Raw genomic sequence first — 22,381 nt, 5'->3', positions numbered from 1 at the left:
TTATTTCATGTTTTTTTCTTGTGATTTTCTTCTTACTGCTTCCTTTGATGTCCCACCTAAAACTTTTTATATAAAATTCGTCTTTGTTTGTAAATGTTCTATAAAACTAAGACGTAACCTTTTTTCCAAAGCAACCATAGAATTAATTATTCAGTTTTTATCTCTTGGCTTACTTCACCAAGTACTGATTTACTAAATTCAAATTTTGAATTGGAAAAGATTAAAACTGTGCTAATTATTAATGGGCTACTCGATTCATTCATTCATTCAGCAACTATTTATTGTGTGTGTACTCTGTGCCAGATTCTGCTTTGACTATACCTGGTAAATTCATTTTTCTTGAAAATTTATGATGGTTTTTAACACATCATTAGGATTGCTGTTTTATACATGTTACATATGGATACTCGAGAACACAACATAGAAGACTGCAGAAAGCTGTTTTATCAAGCACATCTCTAAGAAAGTACTTCCTAAAGGTTGGGTACAGAAATCAATCTTCATATAAACGCAAAACTTACTTGACTGATGGTTAGAAAAGTGAAAGTTTTCTTTTCTTGTTAGTATCCCATGTTTGTGTCTTTGTTTCAGGAAATTAAAACAATGAAGAAAAGAATGAGTGAGCTATGTATTGACTTTAACAAAAACCTCAATGAGGATGATACCTTCCTTGTATTTTCCAAGGCTGAACTTGGTAATTTTTTCTTATTTTTCTAGATTAAATTATATAGTTTAGGCAATAATGTCACCTCACAATTTGCCAAATCGAAGTTAAAAGAATTTTTTTAAAAAATGATCCAGTGCCTTCTACAGAACCCACTATCCCTTGTATAGAAAAGACAACCAAGCAATGCCTAGATTTTTTTATGAATATATTCTTATTTTATTTTATTTTTATTATGGTGACATTGCTTAACAAAAGCCAGTAAGTTTCAGGTGTGCAATTCAACAGTAAGGCATATATATATTGCATTGTGTGTTCACCACTCATAGTTAGATTTCTTTCTGTTACCACGTATTTGACACCTTTCACCCCATCTACCTCCCCCCTCTCCCTTGCCCTCCACTCTCTGGTAACCGCTAATCTATTGTCCATGTCCATGAGTCTCTGTTAACAATGCCTAGATTTTAGACTAATAAGAGTGCATACTAATTCTAGAGACAGTTCTGAGGAGATTTCATAATCTTTCTTGGTAACTTATGTTGTTTAACAGCCATTGGTGCATTGAAAATTTTTTGGCCTTACAATGCCCCCTATATCATAAGTTAAACGAGTATCTTCTTGTTCTGTTCTGGATCTTGCTTGGCTTAATTTTGCCTCGTCTCTATCAACACACCATTAACACAAGTACACTGAAGCCTACTCATATTTCAAATTACCATCTCCTAAGCCACCAGTTCTGTAACCACCACCACCACCATTCCAATAACATCAAAATAATATTATAAGAATTGTCATTTTACTTGAATTTTAATTACTCCACAAAATTCCTAGAGTTCTTAAAGGCACCATGCCAATACTAAATTAACCAATAATGGTGGAAAAATTAATGTATGAAAAAATAATTTTTTGCAGGTGGTCTTCCTGATGATTTCATTGACAGTCTAGAAAAGACAGGTGATGACAAGTATAAAATTACCTTAAAATATCCACACTATTTTCCTGTCATGAAGAAATGTTGCATCCCTGAAACCAGAAGGAAGATGGAAATGGCTTTTAATACAAGGTGTAAAGAGGTACTTTAGATGTTTGTCTTTTTTGTTTGTTTTTGTGGAAGATTTTAAGAAAAGGGTTTTCTTTGTTTACCAATGTCGAAGTCAGCTCAGAGACTATATCCCCATTTGTGTGAGCATTATGCTTTCTAATTCCTCAGACTTACAAGATTTAGCTTTTTCCTTGCTCATTGGCATCCTGCTTGGTATGGCCACAGGCGGTTACTCTAATAAAAATAGAATGGATTAAATAAACTAAAAGTTGTATTCTCCTCTTAAGTGAACAGTCCAGGGCTGGTGGGGCATCGCTCTTTCCTCCCCAAGTGACTTCCAAGGGCATTTCGGTTGTCACCATTTCCCAGCCCGTTGGGAAGAGAGAAAATAAAGTACAGAACCAGTATTTTAAGAAGACCTAGAAATGACATATATCAACTCTATTCACATCCTGTTGACCCAAATTCCATCATATAGCCAAATATAACTACAGAGGAGGCTGGGAAAGATAGTCTTTAATTGACAGCCATTTGCTCAGCTGAGTGCATTCTCTTACTAAAAGGAAAAAAGGAAAAATGAGAAATTCTTCTAGTTGATTCTAAAAGACAACCAGCCACCTGCACCACAGTCTGTCTCTCTGGCTAAGTAACCACAAGCATCTTTTTTTCCACATGTCACGCCCATTCATGGTGTGTCAGGTCCCAACCAGTTACTGCTTTGCGCTTTCAAAGACTAGGCTCTCTGGGTGATACACATCCTCCCCAGTTGTAGCGTCTCATGATCTAGCAACCTGTGAAAACAAGTTGTTTGGCCCGTTCACCTCCAGAACAAACACCCAGTGGTAGAATAGGAACAGAATAACCACACTAAAAACTCCCATTTGAAAAAAGAAAGAATAGGAAACAGCAGGCGCATACCAATTTTCAGAAACAGTTTGGCGGGAGTCGTGAGGATTCCATGCTGTGGTGAAGTTCCTTGGATGGCCCATTGTGCCTCAGGTCTCCTTTCTGGCAGGATTTCCTTTAATCATTGTTTTCCATAGCCCCTGGTTTTGCCTGCAGGGAATTCTTTCTTGTCCTTAACCTTCCTTGACCGAATCCTGGGTGGTTATTAGTATAGATTCCTGCTGATGCCAATTTGAGGCCCGAGGATTGCTTTAGGGATCAAATAATCACAAGCTTTTGTAGGCCAGGCTTCTGATGTCTTTGGTAATAAAATCCCACAAAAAAAACTCGATAGGTTTTTTGTTTGTTTGCTTCCATCAGATTCATGTTAAAATAACTGCACCCAAAGATCACTTTTGGTCATGGTTCTTAAACTTACCAAATCTTTTCTTCTATACTGGCCGGAGTCCACTTCAGGGCCCCTGAAGTAGTAGGTTTGAGAAAGAAGGCAGCATACTCAAACAAATTTCCATGGTTCAGTAACTCTGAGTGACAGAATTTCCTCCAGATGTGAGGAGTGCAGGGGCAATTGGCTTTTCCAGCAACCCAAAGCCCCGGATTGTGGGCCACAGGCAGAACCTCTCTGAGCAGAACTCTTCCTTCCATCTTTGCAAATTGACCAGTTCTCACCTGAGCTCATCTCCCTCAGGTAATCTTTCTAAAAGCAACAAATACCAACAAACATACACCAACATTATTAGTTTTCTCAAAGAATTCCCCAGCAGCCAAGACTCAGTAGGTAATTGGCCTGCTTTCCAAGTTATGGCAGCAACAGTTTTAACAAATGTTATCCCTGACGTAGTGAAGATTACCAGCTTCCCAGCCTGCAGTGTCTTGTATCCACCTTCCATTTCTGTGTATTTTCCATTTTTGTTATAGCAGCACCTGATTGCTTATCATTCTCTGTGGGTATGAAGGTACAGGTTATGCCACTATACAAACGTTACTGTGCTAACCAGAGCACAGTGACTCAAATAAGATAAAAATATCTCTTCAGAAAGAATTAATGGTTGCCTGGGGCTGAGGAAACTGGGGAATTATTACTTAATGGTTACCAGGTTTCTGTTTGGGGTGTTAGAAAAGTTTTGGAAACAAATAGTGGTAATGGTTGCACAACAGTGTGAATGTAATTAGTGCTACAGAATTGCACACTAAAAATGCTTAAAATGGCATATCTTATGTTATTTATGTTTAACTACAATTTTTTTAAAAAAAGTTTCTTTCTCTTGCCACTAACAATATAGAAGTGAGTGATCCAGAGCTGGAGGACAGCTCTGCCATCCTTAGTATGTGGCTTCCAGGGTCATCATTGTTAACTTCAGTTCACAGCTAGCGGGACAAGCATCTGCAAAAAATGACCCAGACAAATAATCCAAACAAAAAATGGGCAGAGGACCTGAACAGACACTTCTCCCAAGAAGACATATAAATGGCCAGCAAACATATAAAAAAATGCTTATCATCTCTAGCTATTAGGGAAATGCAAATCAAAGCCACAATGAGATACTATCTCATATCTGTTAGAATAGCTGTTACAATAGGACAAGTAATAACAAATGTTGGAGAGGATGCGGAGAAAAAGGAACCCTCATACACTGCTGGTGGGACTGCAAATTGGTACAGCCACTATGGAAAACAGTATGGAAGTTCCTCAAAAAACTAAGAATTGATCTACCATACAATCCAGCAATTCCTCTACTGAGTATTTACCCTAAAGACTTGAAAACTCATATCCGAAAAGGTATTTGCACACCGATGTTCATAGCAGCATTATTCACAGTGGCCAGGACATGGAAGCAACAGAAGTGTCCTACGATAGATGATTGGATAAAGAAGCTGTGGTACATATATATAATGGAATATTACTCAGCCATAAGAAGAGATGAAATACTGCCATTTGTGACAACGTGGATGGACCTCGAGATAATCATGCTAAGCGAAATAAGCCAGAATGAAAAAGTTGAAAATCATATGATATCACTTATATGTGGGATATAAACCTAAAAGCAACAAATGAACAGTACAACAAACAGAGACTCATGGACATGGACAATAGACTGGTAGTTACCAGAGGATTGGGGCGGGGAGGGGAGTGGAGGGTGGTATATGCGGGGAGGGGAATAAATAAATAATTTTAAAAAATAAAATAAAAAAAGAAATGACCTAGAAATTTCACTCATCACCTCATTCACATTCCACTGGCCCATTGTGTATCATGTGCATACAGCTAGGTTAGGGAAGTCTGGGAAAGGGAGTCAGGTGACCATGAGTGCTGCAAAAACTCAGAAAATTCTAGACTAGGAGGAATAATAGGGGAATAGATATTGGGAGAAAAATGGCAGTCTGGGGAGAAGGTCTAGGGAAACTGAAAAAGGTGAAAGAAAAACTCAAACTAGTTAATTTTAGACCTTGGAGAATTATACTATGTTTTTCTTATCCATGTTTCCATTCTAGTTTTAAAGTAATAATAATTAAAACAGATAATTACATAGTGCTTGCTCTCGTACTGAGCACTTTTCTGTGCACTTTACATACATTTTTATTTGAATCTTCATTATCACCCTATGACTTAGCTACTTTTATTATTCATATCTTACAGATAAGAAAACTGAGGCTTAGAAAGCTTAAGGGACTTGCCAACAGTCGGACTAGTAAACGATGGAGCCAAGTTTTGAACCCAGGTAGTCTGACCTTGGTGTGGGAGCTCCCTTAGAAATAGGTCTATAATTTGCTGATTTAATCATCGGGAGTATTTTTCTTTGACCTCAGCATTTATTTACTTTTCATTTTATTGGTTAGAAAGACAATAAGGCAATATCATTATTCATATTTTTAATACAAATATAATGCAGAAAGTGTTTGTAATAATTTGAGATGAATCCCTGAAACATTTTTAAGTACAGAGATCTGCGGTATTAAGTACATTCACATTGTTATGCAGACATCACCACCGTCCATCTCCAGACTTTTTCATCTTTCCCAGCTGAAACTCTTTACCCATTAAACACTAACTCCCCATTCCCCCTACCCCTAGTCCCTGGAATTCACCATTCTACTTTCTGTCCCTATGAATTTGACTCTAGGAACCTCATGCAAGTGGAATTATGTAGTATTTATCCTTTTGTGACTGGCTTATTTCACTTAGCATGATGTTTTCAAGATTTATCCATGTTTTAGTATGTGTCAAAATTTCTTTCCTTTTAAGGCTGAATAATATTCCATGGTATGTACAAATCTACATTTTCTTTATCCATTTACTCACTGGTGGACATTTGGGTTGCTTCTACCACTTAGCTGTAATTCACATAATGCTGCAGTGAACACGGATGTGCAAACATTTGTTTGAGTCTCTGCTTCTACCTCTTTGGGATCGATGCCCAGAAGTGGAATTGCTGGATCATATGGTAATTTTTTTGTTTAATTTTTTTTTTTTTTTTTTTGAGAAATCTCAGTACTGTTTTCCACAGGAGCTACACCATTTCGCACTTCCATCAGCAATGCACAAAGATTCTAAATTCTCCACACCCTCATCAGCACTTACTATTTTCTATTTTTTGATAATAGCCATACTAATGAGTGTGAAAGTAAAGTGGCAAATTTTGTGATATGTATATGTTACCACAATGAGAAAAAAAATTTAGGTGCCAATGTTTGGTGGAATCCAGTCAATGAGACTAAATGTAGAATCACTGTAGTCCTTAAGAGTACATTTTTACTGTAAGTTTACAGTACTTAAAATTCTATTAAGACTCCATAACTATCTCCCGAGGTTTAAAAAGTCAGCTTTTCAGAAATACAATTGGATCATGAATTTTTAAAAAAGTCTATAACACTGAAATGAAATAATTTTCTAGAAGCTAAAATGGTCTAAAAATATTTGACAGTTTCACTAACCTAAAAATACATAGAAAAACTCCTTTGATGCTTTAGATCTAATTAATTATTAACATTTGTTTTTGTTGTTGTTTATTGCTAGGAAAACACAACAATCCTACAACAGCTGCTCCCACTGCGGACCAAAGTGGCCAAACTACTTGGCTACAGCACACATGCTGACTTTGTCCTTGAAATGAACACTGCAAAGAGTACAAGCCATGTAACAACCTTTCTAGGTTAGTTCTCCTTTGTTTAATCAGTTGTATATTTCCATTCTTTTTCTATGACCGTTTTGCAGCATGATACCAACTTGATAGAGGGCCTTAAAAGCTTATATGATTTTTAGGACATCCTGTTTTTCATTCCTTCGAGAGAAATTTATTGATCACTTACTTTGTGTTAGGTACTATGTTTGGTTCTAAGGTTTGCTCATGGTTTATATTACTGTTACAGTCCCTGCTTCATTCTATCTGGCATCTTTGGAATTTTTATACTAATGCCTATCAAGACATCTAGAGTCCTAACAGAGGCTATTAGCCCATTGGCTTTGTTCATTGCCACTAGGTGATTGGTGGTTATAGCATGGCTACTTCTGAATTCATATGAAAGAAGCTGACAAATACAACATAAATGAAAATAAAATACATAAACAAAAAAATAAACATTTTATATTCCAGAAGCCACTTATTACATATAGAACTATATAAAATAACATGCACGAAAACCATTATAACCGTATCATCATTTAAAAGCACTTTCTCACTAATCTTTTTAAAACCATGGTTCTTATATCCATGACATTTAGTCTCTGGTACTGTATCACTTTCCATCCCCATCTCAATCTGAGTGTCACTATTCCAATAGTCACTCCATTTTTCTTTCTCATCTTAGTGAAAATGGTTGAATAGCAGGGCCATGGTAAAGATAGTGATTTTCATTGTAATCCTCTCTAATCAGAGTTTACCAAAGTATGATTTTCTTGACTTTCCTCAGTGACCCCTTTCAAACTTTATTCACCTTTAACAACTAGTCAAAGTTTGTAGTGTATTACTTTGGTATATTGTTATTAGCTTAATTGAGTTGGAGATGATTAATAATGAGTTAAAATCAGCCTTCAGCCCAAGATTTACTCCACTATGTCCTCAATGGCCATACCTTGTATTACTGTATATGCTGGCATCAGATATGACATGTAGCAGATGCTCCATAAGTAGTAGTTATTTGTTATTTTATAATTCATTTATTCATTCATGAGACATTTATGAAATAACTACTCTGTATTAAGCAGTACACTAAATGGTAAGACCATAGAAAGGAATAAGACGAGGTTCTTTACCCTGTGAATTTCACACTGAATGGAAACAACAGAGATGTAAACAAGTAACTGCCATATATTCTGATGTATGTTATACAAGATGGTGGCTCAAAGAGTTAACGGGTTTCGTGAGAATGTTTCCTTTAGTGGCGATGGCATCTACTGAAATGTTTCCTTAATAACTACTTGATTAACTTAATTTCTTTAAGGTACTTTTCTCTCTAATTTAAAATTGGCATATTACCACCTGAGTTGTCCTCTTACTGCTTGTATTCACGTATTTTCTGACCAGCCTAATGAGAATATCTCCTTGTATCTTCTGTGAGTTTTCTCCTTTCCCTTTGCAACCCTCCTCAGGCTGTTGCCCTCACCTCACACACACACTGGGGCTACCTCCCTCACTGCCATGGCCCTTACAGAGCCAAACACGTGTTTATCTTACATATGTAGCAAATTGTGAAGAATAAATACATAATAAGAACATATTCATTTAGCCAAAACCAGTAAAATAGTCAAAAACTGAGCACAGTGTATAAATTGTGGAATCCATCTAAAAAGTGGAATTGCTGTGTCCAAGTCAATTTTCTTTGTAGGAATGGGTAGTGATAACTAAACCCATAACCATCAAAGGCATTGTGTATTTTTTAGTAATACTGATCACAGGTCACATATGATTTATTTTTTCCTGCCTTCCTGAGGAGCCTAACCTCATTGAAGAATAATCGTGTTCATGAGTTTAGTTTCATGAACACGATTATTGCTTTGTTGATGCTGTGAGAAAGTCCTGGCCTGGTTTTGATGGTGCTAAAAGAAAAAGGGGCAAGGATCCATAAAATCAGTTACCTGGAAGAGAACAGCAGTGCTGTCATAATGGAGCCTGCTTTCCTTTCTCCCCTTCACCTCTCCCTCCCTCCTCTCCCTCTCTCAGTTTATCTGCATCAAGTACCACAAAGAAAAAGCACCATGCTGAAACACAGGTGGTATATATGAACATGCTTGCTTCCAAGAGCAATAAATCATTGATTTTTCCCACTTCCTTCATAGATGATTTAAGCCAGAAATTAAAACCCTTGGGTGAGGCAGAACGAGAGTTTATTTTGAATTTGAAGAAAAAGGAATGCGAAGAGAGAGGTTTTGAATATGATGGGACAATCAATGCCTGGGATCTACATTACTATATGACTCAGACAGAAGAACTCAAGTACTCCATAGACCAAGAGATCCTCAAGGAATACTTCCCGATTGAAGTGGTCACTGAAGGCTTGCTAAACATCTACCAGGAGTTGTTGGGACTTTCATTCGAGCAAGTGACAGATGCTCATGTGTGGAATAAAAGTGTTACACTTTACACTGTGAAGGATAAAGCCACAGGAGAAGTATTGGGACAGTTCTACTTAGACCTCTATCCAAGGTACCAACAATCATATTGTTTGAAGGAACTTTAGGGATTCAGTTCCCACCCAGATTAACACTCCTGCCTGCCATAGTTCTTAGTAAAGGGATTAAAGATGGGGGCTCTGAAACCAGAATGTCTGGCTTCATCACTACTAGGCAAGTTCTTAAGGTTTCTGTGCCTCAGTTTCTTTACCTATATTACAGACCTATAAAATGGGAACACTAATCCTACCTGGTTTGTAGGGTTGCTGTAAGGGTAAAATGGTTAATTACATGCAAAGCATTAATCAGAGACTACCCAGCATATAGCAAGTGCTTAATTAATGTTAGCAGCTATCATCATCATCATCTAGTTTGTACACTGCATTTACTTAATTTAAAATTGACCCCCAAAATGTTTATTATTCAGGTAGTCTGTCTGCCTATACTCTTAACTCTATAGCCCTCCCCTGAGTCTGGCTGAGAAGCAGCACAATATAGTAGCAATAGCAAAATCTTTGCAGTCGGTCAAACTTGAATTGAAGTGTTTGAGTGACATAACTTCTTTGAAACTCTGTTTTTTCCTCTATAGTATAGACTGATAATCTCTTTACAGAATTGTTTCGTGTGTCACACTGTATGTGCAAATCACCCAGGCTAGTTACCCAATCAGTGGTAAGAATTAAAACTATTACTATTATTGTCTCTCTAGCATATAATAACTATGGACTCCACAGGGTTTTGTCAGACAGAAAAGGATTTGGATCCTTCTCTCTAGGCTGCTTTCTAAAACAAAGCCAGCCTGTTAATTACTAATCCATTTTACTAAATTGGCCAAAGGAAATTACAGTATCCTCCTAGTTCAGTAGCAATAATAAGTTTGTAATCTAGTCTTTGGGTGACTTCAGGTAACTGCTGGGAAGACAGCTAGAAAACTATCATTCAGACCAGGGGCAGAGGTGTTTTATCCCAGTGTTTTATGGACTTACTTGCACTTCTGAGATGAGCTAAAAATAAACCCATGTCAAATGTAGATGGGTCTATTTTTAATTGAAAAGTGTCAGCATACAGTTTTAAGCCAAGAATTCTTCCAGGGGAAATCCTTCAGCATAGGAGCTTCCTGTAACTGTCCCCATATTCTCCTTCCCAAGTCAGAGATTGTTCTTTCCATCCCTTCCTACTGTCTCTCTGCCAATATATAATTGGTTTCTTTGAGATCTGGCCATTGCTACCATCACTCTGGTATGGAGACCAGAGGATGATCTTTTGTGAGAGTAGTGACCAGTGACCTACATAATATGTACTTCCTGTCACCTTACATACTTTCTTTATAAAGACGAGGTAGATTAACTTATTTTCTTTGTCTAACTAATTCAAAAAGGAATATTTAGAGTAGGTTTAGGAAAGACCAATTTTTTTTCTAAATCGCATTTCAATTTTCATTCATCAAATACTGAGATTCTCAAAATAAAAACAAAAACACTCTGATGATTCCAATATAAGATTGCCAGCTAAGGACATTCTTTAAAATCACCATCATTTTATAAACAAATCAAGTTTATTTTTAAAAGAAAGAATAAAACCCCTCAATGTCACTGATTTTTAAAAACTTTGTCAGAAGTCTTAGATTTTAAGCTATTCTTATATTTTTAATTTTTCAAACATTTTTGAAAGAAAATTCAGCTATTTCTCCAACACAGTAGCACCCATATTGCTCTCAAATCAAGAATACTTTTATTGCCTTTCAGAATATACCAAGTGATATAAAATACAACAGGATAAACACTTCCCAGATTACTTTAGTTACTTTTCCCCTGTTAAAAATAAGCTTTGTAGATCCATTTTCTTATTTACATATGTCCATTTACTTCATTCTTCTTTGATGTCATCAGAGTTTTGTAGTTTTCCTCACATAGATCTCGTACATATTATGTTAGATTTATATCTAAGTATTTCATTTTGGGAGTACTAATGCAAATGATAATGTATTTTAATTTTCAATTCTGTTTGTTCATTGCTAGTATATAGGAAAGTGATTGACTTTTGTATATTAACCTTGAATACTGCAACCTTTCTATAATCACTTATTAGTTACGGGAGTTTTTTGATTCTTTTGGATTTTCTATAGACAGTCATGTCATCTGTAAACAATGACAGTTTTATTTCTCCCTTCCCAATTTGTATATTTTTTCTTTTCTTTTCTTATTGACTAGGACTTCCAATATGATTTTGAAAATGAGTGGTGAGCTTCCTCCAGAACCTTTAACATTTAACAATTTTAATTATTTTAGATACTCTGTGTTAGCTCCGGCATCTTTGTCATATCTGAGTCTGTTTTCTTGGGGTTTTTTTTTTTTTGCCTCTTGACAGTGTGCCTCATAATTTTTTTGAAAGCCGGATACCTTATATAGGACAGTAAAGACTTAGGTAAAGAGTTTTAAAATCTGAGAATGGGTACATAATTACTTCTGCTAGGCCCTTAATGTATGTTTGATTCAGTTTATATTTAGTAGTTGAGTTGGATTTGAGATTTGTTGCTATAGTTAACCTCAGTACACCGAAAGCTTCAGATTCCTATAGCTTGTGTTCAGAATGGGAGCCGGTTTGCCTTTTTTCTCAGTGTCTGTTGCACCTTCAGCTTTAGGTCTTTCCTTTGTGCTGTGCTTCAGAGCAGGTCTCTTTTCATGCTCTTGCTCCTCTCCCAGCAGTAGACTGCTAACTGCTATTATTTGGTACTAGATGCTTACTAACCTGGTTCAGAAGAGGGAATTCTCTGCTCTTCTGATTAAGCATCACTCTTAGGTAAGCTCTGTGTCCCTGAATCTTAGGAATGGAGCTTATTCAGTGGTCCTACACCACCCTCAGCTGTAGATCTGGGCCAACAGTGTACTCATGTTCTTCCTTCAGGTATAGAGGGGTTTTTTTCTGTTTCCTTCCCCCACAGGCAATGAGTCTTCACCGGTGCTCCTAAGGACAGTGGGGTTTGTTGCCCTTCAACCAGAAGTTTAAGGCTTTTATTCTGTAGGAAAGAGGGTAAAAAGGATCTAGAGAATGCTTTATGCCTTTAGGACAGCAGCTGTCCCCTTCCCCCAGGCCTGCATCAGAACCGATGCTTCTTCAGGGCTCTCATTCTGCCCCAGTTTTTTGTGCACCCCAAGTGAAGTCCATGGAGATGACCCTGCAAATGGGTATAAAATTTTCCCTGTCTGCAGCTTCTGATAGTTCCCAGTTTTTGCTAGTCCACTATTAGCCATTAAAATCTGTTAAAATTTTTCGTTAATGGTGTCTGCAGTACGTGCCCCAGGTAAATTTTAAAATTTTTAAGAAGTACTTGCATCCTTCTTTACTCTCTGTCCTTGGAGGTACCTGTTTTAGACTATAGGTTAGTTGATTGCCCTTCAAATTCTGCTTTCTGATAGGTTCAGGAAAAGTGATTTGCAGATGGTTCAGCATGTAGTTGTTGTAAGGATAAAAGCAATGCCCTTTCCAGCTTTATACATTACAATACATAGCTGGAAAAAGACTAGTTTGTTTTTTTTTTAACTTGAACAGCATCAGCAGGAAAAAACTCTGAGAATAATAAGACTGACCTAGAAAAGGTAATACAGAAAGATATATACAAATCAAACTAAAAAATCCACCTCAAACCTGGAAGTACTATTAGTCTCGTAGCAAGGAAATAGAAGAAAACCTGCTCCTAGATAAAGTCTAATGGCCCTTAGCTTCTGGAGAGACCATCACCACATTGTCCACAAATAGACAACTTTATGGTATAATTTATGCTTTTTCCTAGGCTAGCTAAAAGCATTATGTTTCAAAAAGGCTTGTAGTTTATCAAAGGAGTTCATTGAATTGTGAATACTGATTCTTTCCTTTTTAAATGAAAGGAACTACCTTCTTGTATGGAATTTGGTTTTCATTGATTCTGTTTGAAGGAATAACTACCTAGTGAATCTCAGATTAGTGATTCCATCTTTAAAGAAGAAAATCAGGAGGTCATTAAAATAAGCTGTACACTGGATGTGGCATATATTTGTAATTATGACAAATATAAACTTTGTAATTTTGTTTATCAACAAAAGAAACCTTGGAGATATGTCATGTGAAGTGATAGTCGGGTTTTCTATTTTAACAAAATGTTGACCTGCTTTCTAAAAGGCAGATTAAATGTTTCAGAGATTCTTCTATCAAATATGTAGCAAATATGACTTAATGACTGAAGGAGACCAGGGCAGTGTTGCTAGAGAAGGGTGTTCATGTCTCATGAACTACGCTTCTGGTTCTTAGGGAAGGGAAATACAACCATGCAGCCTGCTTTGGTCTCCAGCCTGGCTGCCTCCTCCCCGACGGGAGCCGCATGATGTCTGTGGCCGCCCTTGTGGTAAACTTCTCACAGCCATTAGCAGATCGTCCTTCTCTCCTGAGGCACGATGAGGTGAGGACTTACTTCCATGAATTTGGTCACGTCATGCATCAGATATGTGCACAGGTGAGTGATCTTTTTAGAAAAAAATTGCTTTTCCAGATTTTTTTCCCCACTGTGGTCTGGTTTCTCTTCTTAACATGTTTTTTCCAGAAGCCGAACATGTACAAGAATTTCATAAGCCTTCTGCAAAAACACGAAATTTTTCTCGTGTCCTCTTTCACAGCATATTTTACTTGGAGGTTAATCCACTGATGAAAGAGTGTCATTAAATACCACCCTATGGAAAAAGAAAGAAGACTGTCATTAAGGAAAGGTTACAAACACCCTGCTTTTTCCTTTGAATTCTTGTCGGTTTCATAGGAATTTGGTGTAAGCTTCACAGATAAACTGTACCGTAATCTATCTCTTATTAATGCTTTGTTTAGTTGAATGGATTTTAACTATCTCAGAATCTTTACTTTTTTCATAATGAACATTTTATAACACCTTTGTTTACTAGCCTCAAATTAAAATCATAGATAATACAGTATAACCATGGGGAAAATTTGCCAGGGTTAGGACATGTGTGTGCGTGCAATGAATTGCAATGGACTTTTCTCTACTTCTGAAAATGAAAAGTACATTATTCTCAACTTTGTAACACAGTCCAGTTAACTAGGCTCAAACTATTCTAGGATAAACCAAATGAACTTGCTAATATTTAATTGTTATTGACATATGAAAACATTTACTTCAATAGTTCAACCTAACAGTTTAAAAAATTAATATTAACAGAAATGGAGGGACAGTTTTCCAAATTTAAATCTCTATGCATCTCTTAAGTTAAACTTTTAAAAATAACCTTTTTATTAGAATAATTTTAGGTTTACGGAAAAGTTGCAAAGATAGTACAAAAATTACCCATGTGCCTCTTACCTGATTCCCATACTGTTAAATATCTTACATTACTATAGGTCATTTGTCACAACAAAGAAGCCAAAATTGGTATAGTACTCCTAACTAAACTCCACACTTTATTTGTATTTTTCTGGTTTTTCCCTAACAGCCTTTTTCCACATAGAGAATTTTTTAAATTGATATAATGTCTTCACTGAACATAAAAGAAAGAAATTTTTTATGGTTTTCAAATGGTAATGCCTTAGCATGGCTGTGTAGTAAGACATAATGAAGTATTAATGGATATGTACTATATGTGAATAACCCTGAATCCAACAGCAAAAACTCCAGACTGATATAAGTGGCTTGTATTGTCAGTTCAAGTCCAAGAATGGTATTAATTCATGTTGCTATAATGGAATACCGTAGACCTGGTAGTTTATAAACAACAGAAATTTTTCACAGTTCTGGAAGCTGAAAGTCCAAGATTAAGGTGCTAATAGATTTGGTGTCTGGTGAGGACCTACTTTCTGGTATAGCAATGGCACCTTCTCACTGTGTTCCTCACCTGGTAGAGTGGGCGAGGGATCTCCATGGGGCCTCTTTTATAAAGGCTCTAATCCAAGTCACGAAAGCTCTACTTTCACAATCTGATCGCCTCCCCAAACCCCCATCTCCTATGGTCATATTGAGGGTTAGGTTTCAACAAATGAATTTGAGAGGAACATACAAACATTCAGTCCATAGTACCAATGATGACATGATTTTCCAACATGATGAATTCCTCTTGGGAAACTTCCAAATAAAAAACTAATCTTATGTTGATTTACACAATTGATCCCAGTAATTAGTGACTTGGAAAATAAATGTGTGTAGAAAGTACTTTGCAAAAATATGTGCAATGGAGTTAGTTTCTAGGCTCACTTAATTATAGATTTTTCATTTATCTGAATGTCCATCAGGATATGTGAATGACATGTAGAATATGGGACAATTTTTGTTGTCCTCACATGTGCAGTTCAGTCTTAACATCCAGCATTCCTAGCCCCCAGAGTAGCCCATACCATTGTAATAACCAAAAATGTGCCCACTCATTTCTAAAATACTACTGTCACCTTTGTTAAGTTCTTAGTTCTTTCAGTATTTTATCTTTACATCCTGGCGTTTCTATGTTTTATTTGAAGAAACAGAGGAGAATAGGATATGACCCTGTTTAGATAAATAAGTCCTGGTATACTGATGTAACCATTTTTACCCTTTGTTTAATCCAAGGAAAAAGAAATCTTTCAGAATAACCTAAATTTTCTTTCTTAGATAATTTTAAATTCCATTTTCACAGCAGTAGGGTTCCTGAAATACTTATTTTTCATCAGTGTCCATTCCATGGCTGACATTTTCTTTAGAATAAATCTAGTTTCCATTTTTCTAAAATATTTTTGAGTGATTTAAAAAAGTCAAATAATTTTATTAATTTTAGACTTTTGGGATATTACTTAAGTTATCCAAGATCTAGTTATGTACTTATACATAGATAAACAATGGCCTACTTTTATAACAGTAGACTAACTTTTGGGGACCTAAGGGCCCTATGAAAATTCTGATTTAAGCTGTGGATTCCTCTTCCAGAAAAATGCACACACACTCATACACTCAAATTTTTACATAGAATTACAAAGGACTCACAGAGCCCTTGAAGCCCAGACCATAATGAATTTCAAGTTAAAAACTCCTAGGTTATAGCATTTCCCCCTTTATTTGGATATTGATTATCAGCTAATGATGTCACGAGGAAATAATTTGATGTCTTAACCACATTTATTAAAATAATAGTGATCTTCAAATAGAGTTTTCAGTGCTCTTGATACGTTTTCTTGTTTTCAGGCACAGTCCTCGTATAACCTTAATAGCATATGCTTACCATATATTCATAGTGCAGTTCTCCACACCTCTATGTTATTCTCATTATTCTGTATATTATTTTTGATCCTTTGAGATAGCCATTTAGTACTGGGAGGTATTACCTTGATACTATGTCATTTTAGAGCTGTTTAACTTGTGACTGCAATGTAAGTAGGTAAATACATACATACATACATACATACATACATACATACATACTTCATTATTCAAGGCTTAGAGTTTGCCTAACCTCACTCATAAATACAAATATATCATACAGATGAACAATATGTTAGTACAATTCCTTGCTTGGTCATCTCATGAGATTATCTTTGAAAAATCTCTTATTTGTTTATTAATTCTTTCCAATGTTCTGTAACGTCTTAAGAACAATTAAGGTAATCAATCCTATTTGGAACCAATGATCACTACTTTTGTCTTAAAAATAATAGTCACAGATCTATATATTTGTAGCTTTATAATAATTTCAAAACCTTTTTTACTGATCTAAACTGGATGGTAGTGAATAAGGAACTTAATAGCATCAATGTTCAGTGATATTTCAGATTTATCTCAGAAATATATAGTGAATGAAACATTCCCCATACATATTTAGTAGATGGTTATAAGATATGGCAGCTCAGCCTTTGAGTTCTCCACTGTGATAGTTTGCAGGTTAATGACCAGAAGAGCTTGTTGAGCTTGTCATTGTGATATTTGTGTGTCGGCAGGAACATCCAGTTTTCAGACATGGAGATGCACTAGTTCAATGTGTGTACCATCTCATTCAGGAAACGTTTCTCTCATATTCTCTTGTGTTTACACTACAGGGAAGATAATTTTAAAGATAGCAGTCAAGAGGTGGTATCTCTAGTGTCTGTTCCTGTTTCATGGTTTTATTGTAGTTTGAGCACTCAGTAATCACTGGCCTTTTGAACTTTTGTAGAAAGGAAGAGTAATGCTTGTTAATGCCCTCTATTGCGATGCCTATGTTGGTTTGTGCCTTAAGAGATAATCAATTTTGGACTGTTAGAGATAATTGTTTTAAAGCAACACATCAAATCACGACAAGACCTTATTAATTAAAAAGGAAAAGGATGGAAGAGCAGAAAAACTTCAAATTATGTGATTTCAAATAATCTGTTATTTTTGTCAAAAGACTAACAGAGCATCTTCTTTACTGTAAATATTTTGAGTTAGATACTGATTTAAATAAATACTGTTGTATCCTATGTAATCAGGAAGGCACCCTATTGTTATGACAAGAGCACTAGATTAAAAATCATCTGTGTATTCGTGGGTCTGGCTATGTGACTTTTGGCAAGTTATTCGACCTCCTTGAGCCATCTCATTTTTCTTATTTATAATATAGGGCAACAACAGTACTCATACCTACTTCCCTGGAGTGCTGTTGAAATTAAATAATCTGTGAAAAGGTATTTGGGAAAGCATAAAGTGCCATGCATATTTGAAGTATTCTTGTAACTATGCTTATATATAATTCAATCCTTTAGGGATTAATAAGTAGCATACATACAAGTCGTAATTTAAGAAGGGTGGGAATGTTGCCATAAGGCAAAGTACTGATGCTTAAGAGAATTCACAAATGCTACCCTCCGTGGATTCTGGCTGAATGTCTGTGGATGGTGATTGGAAACCATCAGGTTTGTGTTTGTTTTTGTTTTGTTTTAATAGCTACTGTCTACTTAGAAGTTTGATTCCTGAAACTTGAGCAGAATGAGCAGTTTGGAGTACCATAAGTCCTCACATAAAGTCATCCATTGGTTCTGCAAATTTAAGCAAAACGATGTATAATGAAACTAGTTTTACCAAGGCTAATTGATATAAACAAAAGTTAAGTTCCTATGGCATCTTATCAACGTTATAACAAGATGCTAAACAAAATAATGATGTTATTTGAGGACTTGCTGTATTGGGATTAATGGGAGATTACTTGAAGAGAAATTTGGCTCTGTTTACCATCAGCATTAACACCAAGGAGGAAGCAGGACAAGTTTGGTCAGACTACCCAAAACCATACCCGATTAGGAAAACCGGAAAGGCTAAGAATAGCAGCCAAGATGTACTGAGCACTTTCCATGTGCCTGGCACCATATATACTCAGTGCCTTACATTCATTAATTTTTTTCTTACAATATGCTCTGAAGTATATTTACCAGTCTGTTTCTAGTATTATACTATTATTTTCTCCATTTCCAAGTAGAAAAAAACTGAGACTTAGAATGGTGAAGTGATTTGCCCAGGATCTGCCAGTCACTGCTCTGTTACCTGTAACCATTCTTTGCTCTCTCGTCTCAGTCTATGCACTGGAGACAGTAATATGTATGTGATCTGAATTTGGTGGATGGACTTTTTTCTCCTAAGTTTCTGAAAGGCATACCCTCTACATTAATCTCATGCAAGCTTGTGTGAAATAAGTAAGTTTATCTAGTTCCACGCATCCCTCCATATAAGTTGATCTCTTAGGTTTCAGCCCTGACAATACAGTGAACACCTGTCAACAACCTTGTAGCCTCTGCTCCCTACTCCCAACCCTCTACACTGTTATCATTTCCACTATCAATGTTAGAAGTGAGTTCTTTCACAATCTCATTTTTGTTATTTTATTTATTTATGTGTTTGTTTGTTTATATATAATACAAGCACATACACACATGTGCACAAAGAATAAATGCTAAAGTCATAAACCAAATGTGATGGTCTATGCATTATTTGTATTTGGGGACAAGCTATTTTTTTCATTTACTTACTGTATTTTTTACATTTTTTTTAGGAATCAGAAAAATATTTTTAAAAAAGAAAGAAATGTTTAGTTCATTTGTTAGAGGCAGAATTATTGATTATCTGTTGTGTCTGACAGGTTACACTAGATATAGTAGGATGGGTTTTAAAAGAAAAAAAGTATCTTCAATGTTTAGAGTTTAGTTTGAGGACTTGAAATGTAAAAGTTTTTAAATTAAAAACAATATAATGCAAATACTTATTAAATATTGAAAGAAGACAGAGTAGTAAGATGTTATTAGGTTGGAAGCTAAGGAGTCAGGTCAAATATGGTAAAAAGAGAAAATCTCTTAGAGTTGTTTAAAGTTGGGTCTTCACATATGGAAGCATTCTCCTCCCTGCTTCATTTATTTCACAAATATCTATTGACCACCTACGACTTTCTGGGTACGTGCTGGATTTTGGAGATACAATGGTGAATAAAGTATGCAACTTTCTTAGCATTTGAGTTTGAATAGTACTTTTATTTGTTTTCATATAAAAAGAAGCAATTTCTATATAAGAAGTAGTAGTCAGGAAGGTATAGCCAGTTTGAGGATAAACCTATGAATTTAAGATGCAGCATTCAAGACTCCTGCAGATTACGTGTTGTTTCATATGTCTTTAAAATGATGGTGATGATACTGATCCGTTGAACTATAGGGCTGTCGTGAAGATTAACAAGAATGTTAACAGTGTTATTCAGGTTCTATTACTATTATTACTTCCAGTGATTGCTAGGTATATGTGAAGTTGAAAGTATGACCTTTAATGTTCTATTTATGGCAAAGCCTAGAAGACAGTAGCACTTTTCTTATTTTAATGCCTTGTTATATAAACTTTTCTATCATCCCTGGATTTAGGGGTACATTAGACAGGTCAGGATATGGAATGGCTGCTAAGAAATCAATAGGAGATCACCTCAGACAGCTAAGGTCAGTTCTCCTGAGGCCTGTTCATTTTCCTAAACACAATACACTTATTGATTTCAGCAAATGCCTTTTCTTTGAGTTGAGATTTGCTATGATGAAAATAACACTTTAGTGTAACCACTAAAAGCAACTGGTCTCTTAATTAGAAAAAGCCCACAGGACTTTGGTGTTTAAATACAACAAAAGCTCACATGAGTTTTTGAGCTTTAGTTTATATAATTTTGCTCCAGCTCTCACTGTGTTGTATGAATTGAGAAGTTACTCTCTGTAACACCAAATGATCTGTTAAAAAATCTATAATGGAGTATATTGTCTGTTTAAAAAGATAATAAAGAAAAATCTCATAGTTTTAGACTTTCTTCCTCTCAAGAACTTCTAACCTAACAGGAATCTAAGTTTACACTGTTTTCTAGGCTTTTTGTTTTTGTCAAAACATTTCCTGTAGCAGTAATGCCCTAAAATCTTGTCAAGTGTCTGCAAAATCATTATCAATTTGATTACTTTGTGTTTATTTTACAATACTGTGCTTTATCTGGGAAGTATACTAGCATCAATAGTTACATGGCTCATAAGCTATCATATTCAGCACCTTCAATTGAAAACTATATAAAGTACTTTTTAAGGTTCTTTGGAACTTACATTTTAAAACTGGGGAGTGGTATTTGCTGGCTAATCAACAAAGAGTATAATTCAGCAGCCATGCTGTTTTGCAGGTCAGGTCCCCATTGGCTGCTTGATCCTAAGACTAACTGGCCCATGGTTTCTGTGTGGACACAGATGGGATGGCTGCCTGTGGATTCCTTTCTCTTTAAAATTTATTTGTTTGCTGGAAATTGGAGCTTTTGAATTTTGTAGGTTGTTTGTTCTCCTCATTTGAAAAATATTTAAATGATATTGCCCAAAAGGCACACAGAGAAACAGCGTGACTGACTTTCGGGAAATTAGTAAGCAGTAGAGTTATTTTTAGCTTTTACTCCTTGCAAACATTTCCTTTTGTTCTCTAGAAGACATTGTTGATCTGTTCATTCATTTGCTCTTCTGTCTCCCCCACTACAAGATGGCTTTAGATAGAATAGGTCCTTTCTTCTCTACTCTGCATCACATAACTGTGTTAATTCTTAATTTATTCACTTGTAACTCATGAGTCGTTCATTTGTTCATGTTTTTCTAGGTTCTGAAACACTAACACCACCACCAAACACACACATGTATTTGCTGTTATGTGGGATCGATTTCCTCCCTCATCTACAAATACTGACTGAAAAATATTCACAGAAGCAGGCAATATTCACAGACAAAGTGTATATTTTTGTTAAAATACTCTGTAGTGGTAGTTGATGCTATGATTTTACTTTTATTTGCTCCCTTAGTACTCACTTAGAAACTACAATCTTTAGAAAATTATGCAGTTAGTATTACAGAATCCCAAGTCCGGGATAGATGGTTACAAAGTCTGGCCTTTACACCTCAGCCTCAAGTTTGGTCTTTGAAAAATCTTCTAGTATGTAGAGGAAGTCAGATTTCTACAGAAACACACTGAAACCACACTTTTGCTCTTCACATAAAAGCGAATTTGATAGAAGACTTTTCTACTTTAGATCCCTTCTAAGAGTATTTAGTTATTTTGTAACATTATAATTTAACATTTTATTTTATTCATTTTTCTATAAGATAGGCATTATAGCATTTGTAGTTAAAATTGTGGGTTTGGAGTCTGACCATATGGTTTCGAATCCTAGTTCTACTGTTAATCTTGGTATGCCTCAATTTCCTTATCTGAAAATAGAGATTACAGTATTTACTTAATAAATTGTTTTGGAATTTAAATTAGATAATTCATGTAAAGGACCTAGCACAATGCTTGACATAGTAAAGTCTCAACAGATGTTGACTGTTATAATTATTGTATAAGTTCATTTTATCTAAATGTAAGGTAGAGTTATTTTAGAAGATTATATATCAAAAAGAGGCAAAATATTTAGTTTTCTGGAACCCTTGCCTCTTTCCCTATGAGAATTTTTTATTGGGATGTCCTCAAGCCTCAGTGGTCCAATTCCAGCACCCAGTGATTTTAGTTTACCCTGGCACTTTAGTATTTGCAGCTCTTCATATCTAGAATCAGCACAATTGTAATGGGAAGTCAAGCGAAACATTTTTTTTGCATTAAGAGAGGAAGGCAGAATGTGAGATGGCGTTGACATCTGTGCCTCTGCCCTGGGCCAAAAGCAGAATGGTTATTTGCTGCTGATTC

At 35.7% G+C, this 22,381-nt stretch overlaps 1 protein-coding gene across 3 annotated transcripts in view; it reads left to right on the top strand.

Moving 5' to 3' along the window:
* Window positions 1-22,381, top strand: part of NLN (neurolysin) — an 88,966-nt gene that overhangs the window by 45,276 nt on the left and 21,309 nt on the right. For all 3 annotated transcript variants that reach the window (XM_011371076.2, XM_011371075.2, XM_023537209.1), the window contains exons 5-9: window positions 592-694; window positions 1,577-1,737; window positions 6,628-6,763; window positions 8,887-9,253; window positions 13,504-13,705. In XM_011371076.2, the coding sequence (XP_011369378.1) occupies window positions 592-694; window positions 1,577-1,737; window positions 6,628-6,763; window positions 8,887-9,253; window positions 13,504-13,705 (969 nt within the window). The remainder of the gene's footprint in view (window positions 1-591; window positions 695-1,576; window positions 1,738-6,627; window positions 6,764-8,886; window positions 9,254-13,503; window positions 13,706-22,381) is intronic.

This window comes from Pteropus vampyrus, unplaced genomic scaffold (genome assembly GCF_000151845.1).
Source record: "Pteropus vampyrus isolate Shadow unplaced genomic scaffold, Pvam_2.0 Scaffold182, whole genome shotgun sequence".
In the NCBI taxonomy this organism is placed as follows: Eukaryota; Metazoa; Chordata; class Mammalia; order Chiroptera; family Pteropodidae; genus Pteropus; species Pteropus vampyrus.
This window is presented reverse-complemented; position numbering and strand designations above follow the sequence as displayed.